At 37.2% G+C, this 9,884-nt stretch overlaps 3 protein-coding genes and 1 pseudogene across 5 annotated transcripts in view; 2 read left to right on the top strand and 2 right to left on the bottom strand.

The window, feature by feature from the left end:
* LOC104713629 overlaps window positions 1-3,249 on the top strand; it is a 3,835-nt pseudogene extending 586 nt beyond the window's left edge.
* LOC104713630 lies at window positions 3,463-3,839 on the bottom strand. Its single transcript, XM_010430798.2, has one exon. It carries the CDS (start codon window positions 3,797-3,799, stop codon window positions 3,563-3,565), a length of 237 nt encoding a protein of 78 aa, XP_010429100.1. The 5' UTR covers window positions 3,800-3,839; the 3' UTR covers window positions 3,463-3,562.
* LOC104713631 lies at window positions 3,859-7,309 on the bottom strand. 3 transcript variants are annotated; one of them, XR_755672.2, is made up of 6 exons: window positions 6,195-7,309; window positions 5,980-6,090; window positions 4,865-5,893; window positions 4,669-4,770; window positions 4,389-4,584; window positions 3,859-4,102 (listed from the first exon to the last, which is right to left on the bottom strand). XR_755672.2 is itself a non-coding variant. In XM_010430800.1 (5 exons), the coding sequence occupies exons 1-4, from the start codon at window positions 7,266-7,268 to the stop codon at window positions 4,678-4,680; spliced, it is 2,307 nt and encodes a 768-aa protein (XP_010429102.1). In that variant the 5' UTR covers window positions 7,269-7,309; the 3' UTR covers window positions 4,193-4,579; window positions 4,669-4,677. The 3 variants fall into 3 exon arrangements, 2 of the variants coding, with proteins under 2 accessions (XP_010429102.1, XP_010429101.1); XM_010430800.1 differs by lacking the exon at window positions 3,859-4,102 and having other exon boundaries at window positions 4,193-4,579; XM_010430799.1 differs by lacking the exon at window positions 3,859-4,102 and having other exon boundaries at window positions 4,193-4,584.
* Window positions 8,747-9,884, top strand: part of LOC104713634 — a 3,264-nt gene continuing 2,126 nt past the window's right edge. Inside the window, exon 1 of the mRNA XM_010430802.2 lies at window positions 8,747-9,863. Coding sequence (XP_010429104.1) covers window positions 8,817-9,863 — 1,047 coding nt within the window. The 5' untranslated portion in view covers window positions 8,747-8,816. The remainder of the gene's footprint in view (window positions 9,864-9,884) is intronic.

Genomic DNA, 9,884 nt, shown 5'->3' on the forward strand with positions numbered 1-9,884 from the left:
TTTTTTTTTTTTTTTTCGAAACCGGATTAGGTAAACGAGTAATATCTCTTGAGTCGGATTCTGAAGACAATTCCGAACCTGGAACTGCAAAGAAGTTGTATGTACCTGTGCATGGTGCTGATGATTCTTGGAAGCAACCTTGTGGATTGGAACCTGGATCCAATGATGCTGATTTTGGTGAGGCTTACTATGACCTGAATAATAGAATATCTAAGCAAAGTAGTTTACGCAGTTATGAACTATAAATCATGTGTGTGATTTGCAAAGGGTAGTCTCTTCATCACTTATAAATGGTTTGTGTCAGATGATGATACTAGCTGGATGCAGAGCGCTGGTTTTCGATCTACACTGTCTAAAGATGCTATTGAGGTACTTTATCTGCAAAACATTCTGCATTCATACCACAATCTTCATGATGGGTGTATATGATTAAGGAATTAGTTGGCTCTATTTGTGATTCCTAATGCTGTCTTTTAGAGGATTGGGAGTATTTTTATTTGCTTATTTTGGGCATCGATGGTTACCTTTCTCTTTTGTTTGATCTTACTACTAAATGTTACAAGCAGTATAATATATAAATCGCTTACCTTTTGTTATTTTGCTTTACTTGCAAAAACCAGGTGGATTCTGAGCATGAGAAAGAAGAGACAAGCGATGAGACAATGTGTCGACAGAAGCAGCCTGAAAGTTACAAAAGTACCTATCTTTTTGTTGATGCGTTGCCTAAAAAGAAGATGTCTAAAGATGAAAAGATCAGCGCGACAGAGGAAAAGAAGTTAAGAAGAGAAGTGAGCTTTATGTTTATTTTAACATAATTTATATATTTTGTATTCCTTGGATCAATAGTTAATTAGCTTCCAATCATCCAGCAAGAGAAATTACAAAAAGCTGCCATGAAAGCTGAAGATGCTGAGCATAAAAAGTTGGAGAAGGAAAAGAAGAAATGGGAAAAGGACAAAGCCCTTAAATCTATTGTCGCCTTGATTGACAATAAACTGATTGAAGAATCTTTTGGAGGTAAGGACTTTCTCCATTCTACGTATCATTCTTCAACATACATACCTCAAGGTTTAGCTTATTCATCACTAAAGTATGGAGACTCAGTTCCTTCAGTTGATACAGGACGTCTTGTTTCGGGGTTGCAAGAGAAAGGCATTACATACCGTGTAACCTCTAATCCAATTGAGAGATCCATTGTGTGGGAAATTACACTTCCAGAGGATATTGCTCAGGTACGATAAAATCTCAGGCAGATTGTAGTATGGGCCAATGTTAATCAATAGGCTTGCATATTGGATCTCATGACAAGTGATTCTTAGAACCAAGTACTTGTAACTGTTATCAATGCCCAATCTGGTCTGTATATCTGATTCTCTGTTTTCAGTTAGGATAAGCTTGTTAGTTGAACATGTGTTTTTTTTCTCTGACTTATGCACCATACTCTTCTGTGTTGAGAATTTCATTTCATCTTACTCTTGGCGATGGAAGTCGAGCTATGATTCTTGTCCTCTTGATTGTCTTCAAATGTCATATGAGGTTTGAGATGACACATTTAAACTTTAAAGTTCAATGTGAACTGTTCTTTGTGTTTAAGATATAGGCATGTGGGCATTGTTTGTCAAATTATTCTTCCTGTGTGTTTCAGTTATAAGTTTTTTTTTTTATAACCTTCCATCTTTAAGAATGAGACATGTGTAGAAAGTAATTGATCAAAGATGACTTCATAAAACCTTACATGGATGGGTTACAGATTATAAATTAAGTAAAGAAGTGAATCCCTTGTACCTTTAGAAGATCATTATTATGTGAATCAGCTGTACTCATTATTTATTGTTCTCTTGATTTGCATCTTCTTTTATCTATTGCAGAGTTTGCCCCTAGGGTCCAAGATTCCATATGTTTTACTTGTGTATGAGGCTGAAGAATTTTGTAATCTTGTTGCTAATAAAGAACTTCTAGAAAACGTCTCCAGGACGAATACCCATCTTATACAGTATGCTACCTCACCAATAAGTTATTGTCCTACGTAAACAAAAAGTGCGTTTGAGAAGGTGAATTTTTCTTGCATTAATGTTTCAATCCTGAATGAAGCTGAAAAATCTATCTTCTAGGGAGAGGATTGAGTATAAGGACCCTGCAAATGGCAGTGGTTGGAGTAAGCCTCCTATTGATGAGGTACTACAGTTCCTAATGAAAATGTGTTTAGAGGAAAACCCCTTAATCCTTCATTTATGTCCTTAGTAAAGATCTGATGTGTTACAGGCAATTGCAAAATTAACTACTCACTATATTGGAGTACATTCAAGGCATTGTGTAGATGAGGCTGAGGTGGCTGAACATGTTGCTCGTTTAACAAGTAATCTGGCCTATTGCCAAGTCAGGTGCTAATATCTATGCTATTTGAATTTTGAATTTTGTTTCCAAAGAACTCTTTGCTGACGTCCTTGATTTTGAAGTAAACTGTCTATTGTCTAATGCGCAGGGATAAGTTAACTCGGTGGTCAGTATGCGCTGCTAATACATTAATGTCCCAGAAGGGAGCTGATAAGCACTTGATTAGAGAGAGTCTGTGGTAGAGTAATCCAGACCCATTTCAATTTGAATCTTTTATATATCACCTTCTTTGTTTAATCAGTAAGTATGCATTGGGTCAATAGGTTGAAAGTGTTGGTAGCAATACCAAAGGTACCGCCAAGATACGCTTTAGCAGTGTCAAAGAGATACCCATCCTTGAAGTCTCTTCTTGAGGTTTATATGAATCCTAACATGTCGGTGAGTAAACACGTACTAGGGGTTTGACTTCTCAGTTTGTTTCTAATGGCTTCTGATACAAATGGTATGATGTGTTGTTGGTTAACAAATTGGGGAATAGGTTCATGAAAAGGAGTTTATACTAAAAGACTTGAAAGTGGAAAATTTAGTAGGAGAAGACAGAAAGGTAGGTGAGGCCTGTTCGAAGCGGATATACAGAGTGCTTATGTCTAAAGATGGAACCCTTAAGACTGATGACGTCGTAGATGGTGCTGCTTCCTTCACACTTCCTACATATGACTTAGACTAGAAGTAATAGAACATTAGTCTCATAACTTTCTTTGTCAGACAAAACAGAAGAATGATTGTGTCTGAGATTTGTTTTCCTTTTGTATATGTATGCAAGTTAATTAGGTATTATCTGAAGTCCTTAATGTGTGCGTCCTGAGTCGTTTTATATATCTTGATTTTGTTAGTAAAGAAAGGTATTGTTGGTTCCGTCTCTGATGTTGCACATCTTAGTTTTCTCGAACAGCCTATTAGTGTTGGAACAGTCTGTTATTTCTTTTGCGGGTGTTTTTATAAGCTTTGGTGTTCCACTCTTGGTTTTGTGAAGGTCATATTTGATCTTGCTTCTCTGTATCTTGATACACAGATCCTTTTAGCTTTGTAGGAGGACACAATTTGAGTTGATTCACAAGAAAGTCTAAGAATATGTCAGGTTTCATCGTTGTCTCAGAAACGCTTTTATTGATTAGTTTTAACATTACATGACTAGAAAAGACCGCATATGCACATATTTTACAGAGATCTAGCCGGTACCGGTAACACCAAGATCCTGCTTCTTGTCATCTTTACCAGCACCAAAGACAGGTCCACCAAGACCAGCAGCATCAGAGACCTTATCTTGAAGCTTGTCAACTTGAATCCCACCTTCGTCATCCTTTGACTTTAAATCAAGCTTCGTCTTGTTTTGTCCTCCTTCCACCGACTCATACGTCGTAGCAGTTCTTGACCCCATCGGCTCTGCTCCTTGTGCTCCCGACATTGTTACCCGATCTCTCAAACTCAATTACCCCTCTTGTCCACACCAAAACTAATTTATATCCTCAAGCCATGGTCTTGAAATCTGCCACATGGCCAATACGTGGCAGTTCTTCAGAAGTATCTTGCTGGTCACGTGTCGCAACTCGCAAGTGACTCAAAAGAACTCGGCTTTGACCCTTATCATCTGTTTAAATACGCTTCTTGATTTGTTCCTGAATTAGTCTTCATTCCTAATCTGTCTCTCACAAGGTGTTACACGATCCTCTACAGTTTTGTCTATTGCAATATGATCGATCCTGGACCCCTGGTTACATTATTTGCTCATCAAAACAACTATATATACTCCATACCAAGTCCAACAATTGGAGAGCTCACTATTAAATCAGGTATACAATTAAGGAGAAATCAAACTTGGCAATCAGAATAATGAAAACCACAAATCCAAGATCCAACAAATAAAACATGTTGCAAACTCAATCCACAGTTCCACACAATGGTGGTAGATCATAAACATAAGTAGAAGATGAGAGAATTTGAAAACATAACTTTAGTTCACTGAAGTTGCATGAAAGAGAGGGAGTTTGGCATACAATTTTTAGATTCATCACAGTCGATCGAGTCGAGTCTTTCAATACGCCACCTTCTATTTGTATACATAAACGAGTAGAGTTTGAGCCATAAACCTTATATAATAAGGGAGTAGTTTTCAGTATTCAATTTCAGAGAGGTGAAGGAAAACGAAACTAAGAAGAAGAGTCACTGGCTTCGGTCACATCATCTTCTGCACTACAAGAAGAAAATGAGAGGAACATATTGAGTCATAACATAATATGTGGTTAAATTCAGAGAGGGAGGAAAAACATTACTCACAAAGACTGATCACAACTTAACAAGGTCATGGAGGTCACGCTCAAGGTACATAAGATAGATGTCTTGAAGTTGCTCCTCTTCTGTTGCTTCCTCACGGTCGTCCTGTTTGAATCCAAAATAAAACAATTAAGTGACGAATTAATTAACTGAAATATTTTTTTTTGTTTGTTTAAATGTTTACAAAATAATCGGTTACCGTAGACATGATTTTTTCAGTGTCAAATCCTTTCTCGCAATGATAACATGAGTAGAATATATTATCCATGTATGTATCACGGACAGACCATTTGTCTCTGTAAGAAGTATATCCCTGTGTGAGAGTATGTTGATGCTGTTGGTTCTTCACATTAGATGGTAACCCAATACACTGTACATGGGCGCTGAACTTACAATCAATACATCCGTAGTAAGACACACCACAAGGTCTAGTGCACACACTGCAAGCTTGAGTCACCCTCAAATCATTGTTCCAAAAGTTATAGAGATAGTGACTATGAGACTTGATCTTGCTTGGTACTATCCCTGCTTTGATGCAATCAATATGGAAATTGATTTTGCAAAGCGAACAATGATAGCCATACTTTGTTGTAATATTCATTTGGCAGGCAGTGCACTTGGATTCACTTTCAAGTGAAATTATTGCTAGCATGTGATCAGAATGAAGTGGATGACCAACTAATACTTGCCTCCCAACTTGGATACACAAAGGGTGGTATATATCGTCACACGTCACACATGAAAAAGCTTTTCCACAAAACTTCTCACCACAAATAGAACAAGCGATAGGATATGACCTTGAGACGATAAGTTGAAACAAGCTATGTTTGTCTTGTATGCAAAGCTCTACCAATGTTCCAATGATTTTCTGACCCATGTGTAATGCACCATGCATTTTCTTATTTTTCAAAACGCAACTGATGTCGATGATAAAATTGCATGTACGACAGAAGAGATTGAACCCTTCTACATTCTTTTTGCATGACTCACACTTTCTTGCCATCCATCTTGGGGAATTTGGTAGAAGGGTCAGAGAATGGTTCAAATGAAATTGATGCCTAGATGGCCGCCCAAGCTCTGCACAAAAATCATGTGACTGGAAGCTACATGTCTCACATTTGCAAGGATTATCATGTATCTTTGTACCACACATGCTGCAGTTTCCTTCTTCCTCAAGCTCACTCATATGGACTAGTCTCATCACATGAATATGATTGAAGCCACTAACCTGGAGCATATATATTTGAGACAATTTAGGAGAAGACATTGTTTCACTAGTTTATTGACTATAATATATATAAAAAATAGTCATACCAATAACCTATCTTCAAATTCACTAGTTCCAAGGTCTTTGAGATTTTGAGATTTAGTGTTGCCTTTGCTGCAAGAGTACAAATCTTTCAAGTACAATGGGGAAGGCTCTTCCTGTTGGTTATGAGTAAGAGTACTAGCTCATCATTTTTGTCAATACATATATAACATCATATCATTATAAGAAAAAAACAGAGTTGTAACAAAATATTAATTACCTCGCGTAGAATGCATTCAGTGTGACCGAGAAAATCGCATTCTTCACAAGAATATGCAGGATGTCCTGAAATTACCATTGTCTCACAAACACCACAATACTCCAAAAAATCGTCCTCGTCCCCGTCCATGGCTCCGACTCTTTTGTAACTAAGTTGATGAACGTGATATGATTTCTTGAGCACATATTCAGGTATCTCAAGACACTCGGTATGACATCTCAAATCACAAACGACGCACAAATAATAGAATCTGTTATAGATAACAGTTTTCTCGCATATTAGACATGGGCATTTTATTCTATCATCAACGCCGCCACGATTATTACTTTCTACATAAACCAGTCTGTGTTCATGAGACTTATACAACAAACCCCGCAACAAGGCATCTGCACATCTCAGGTGAAGGTAAAACTCACATTCCAAGCAACCAAACGGGACACCAGCAAATTGGCGATGGCAGGCATTACAACGTTTCCGACCATCAAAAGCTTGTATGTAATCAAGGCGTTTGAGAGGGTGGATAGGGTGAATAGGATGCTGAAACTCTGTGGGTAGATCAAGGCAACGCTCGTGAAAAAACATGTAACAGTGAACGCAACCGTAACATATAGCAGTGAAAGAGAGAGGTTGCTCACAGAGAAGGCAAGAGCCTTTGGAGTCTGGTCCTGGCCTACACCTTTTGAGCAAGTGTTCATGGCTGTAATGGAGCATTTCTTTGGCTTCCCAACCTGTTGTAATGCTCTTCTGAAGTGCACAGCCCAAATCAAGATAGACTTCACACTTGTCACACTCGTAGTAGTAGGTTCCAGATGACATGTTCCCGCACCCGACGCACACCATGTATTTGGTTTTACGGTCATCTTCGCCAATACGAAACTCTAGAGGGTGCTCCGGGTGGAGATGGTGTGACATCTTTAGGGGGAGATCCGAGCAAGCTTTGCAGAGATCGAAGTTACAAGGGTCGCAGGCAAATTCAACAGGTTCATCTCTGTAGCAGATGTTGCAGATCCCATTTGCTACGATCTTCGGCGAGGTCAACTCGCATTCATGGGATCCATGTTGGATCTTTCCCATCCCGATGTGAGAATAAAGTCAACCAAAAATGTGTTAGGAGTTTTCTCTTCTTTTTTTTTACTAGGACGAAGAAAAATATTCATGGGTAGTTGATAGTTGTGACTTGTGATCGCATTCATGGGACCCATGTTGGAGCTTTCCCATCCCAATGTGAAAGTCAACCAAGAAAATGTTAAAGAATATTATTTGTGGGAACCATGTTGGAGCTAACGACGAGGTGGTGGGCTCAGGGGCGGATCTACCTTAGGGGGAGGTGGGGCACGTGCCTCATACTACTTTTTATAAATTAGTTAGTAGTTCAATGATTCTTCTAGTTCAGTTGGTAATTGAGTTTCTCATGTCTTATCTTTGGACAATAGTTTGAGTCTTTAGTACTACTATTTTTCTTTTTTCTTCTTTTTTACTACCAGATTCTTTTCCCTCATTTCACTTTTAATAATGAAAACTATATGTTCTAGTTCTATTTTATTTTCTTTCTCCAGCTTGACTTCTAACAAATTTAATTCCTAATTATTCATTGCAATATCTTAATTGATAAAAATGTCAGTAAAATTAGTAACATTAAAATATATATATTTTTGTAGTTATTTTATTCTTTTTAGATTTTACATTTGTGTATATGGTTAGATAGATAAGTAAATTTAAATATATTATATTTTTATAGTGAATTTTATAACTGCGGCTGCATTTTTCATATTAACAATTTTAAATATATATCTAACATATGTAAATAAATATTATTATAAATAATACTTTCAAAAATTTTGGTTCATTTTTTGATTTCAAATCTTAAAATGTATTAAAGATTAAATATTATATAAATTGTATATATTTATTTAATACTTTTATAATATAAAATTAATATTATTAATTATATCAGATTTGTGCCCCATACAAAATAACTTCCTACATTCGCCACTGAATGAGCTAGTGATCCTAGCTATGGTGGAAGAATCGCCCTGTTGTTTTAAGCTAGAGTTAAAAAAAAACAATCATGTTGGAGCTTTTCCCATCGCAATAATTGATTTAAACTTTTAGACTTTCCAATTATTTTTGTATGTTTTGATTTCAGCTTTAGACTTTACAGTTATATTTATAAAATCTTACAAACTTTATGAATCACATAAATTTTTTTTATAAATATTTGGATTTTGTGTCGGTCTCTCTGAGTAATAGGTCCAAAAGTAACCTTTGAAACCATATTAAACTTTTATCAACTTTTCAGATTTAACCAGAAACATTTTTGAAAGGAAAAATTCTTAAAAATACTACACTTAAAAGAAGAAAGTATAATTTGTGATGAATCTAATAGGATCAGAGAAAAATATCTGTGGACTGTGGTAGACTGATCAAAATTAGTTTCTAATAATTCACATTAAAATTCTAATAATTCACATTAAAAAAAAAAAAAAAAAAAATTAGACTCCATATCAAACTCTCCTCTTGTGGGCTTAGTCGTTAATGCTAGGACGGCTTGATTCGTGACTATTAAATTTTAACAGGAAAAAAACTTTGGATCTCATCTCCCGTTTCTCCCCGTTGACTTTGATGGCAGAGCTCCTCCAGCATTTCTCCCATGAATGCCCGTTGACTTCTCCAAAGATCGTCGCAGACGGGGTTTGCAGCATTTGCTACAAAGATGAACTTGTCGAGTTCGCATGTAGCCCTTGCGATTTCAATCTTTGTAAAGCTTGCTCTCATCTGCCGCCAAAGGTATCACACGATTTCCATCCGGATCATCCTCTAGAGTTTTGCCTACGTCTGTTCGATCAGAAACCTGGACACATCCTCTGTTCCGGGTGTGGCAACATGTCTTCTGGTTCTTTTTACAAGTGTGAAGAGTGTGAGATCTACTTGGACATGGGGTGTGCGCAGAGTGAGAACATCTTCAGAGGATGGGATGAAGACAAAGAGCTGCTCCATTACAGCCATTGTCACTTGCTTAAGAGGTGTAAACCGGGACCAGACGCTAGCGGTTCTTGCCTTCTCTGTGAGCTTACCCTCTCTCCCTCTGCAATATGTTATGGTTGCGTTCATTGTTACTCATTCGTTCACGAACACTGTATTGATTTTCCGAGAGAGATTGTACATCCTGTGCATCCCGCACACCCTCTCAAACGTCTTGATTACACACGAACTAGTTACTGTAAAATATGCACGGAGATTATTGCCAGTGTCCCGTTTGGTTGCCAAGAATGTGATTTTAACGTTCATTTGAGGTGTTTAGATTCCTTTTTGCGAGGTCTTATGCACAAGTCTCATCCCCACAAGTTGATTTATAGAACTAAATCTCACATAAGTTTCACACGAAACTATCAATGTGATATATGTAATAGATGTAATGTGATATCTCTTGACTCTTTTTATTGCTGGATAGAATGTGGTATGGATTTCCATTTCGAGTGTCTTGAGATACCTGAGTTTGTGGTCGAGAAGTCCCATCACATTCATCCACTTGTGTGCAAATTGCTCCCACATGAAAATGATTTTTTGGAGTATTGTGGCGTTTGCGAGACAATGGTATCCGCAGGACATCATGCTTATTCTTGTGAAGAATGTGATTTTCTAGGCCACATTGAATGCATTTTACGCAAGGTAATTAACATTTTCATTACA

This window comes from Camelina sativa, chromosome 9 (assembly GCF_000633955.1).
Source record: "Camelina sativa cultivar DH55 chromosome 9, Cs, whole genome shotgun sequence".
NCBI classification, from domain to species: Eukaryota; Viridiplantae; Streptophyta; class Magnoliopsida; order Brassicales; family Brassicaceae; genus Camelina; species Camelina sativa.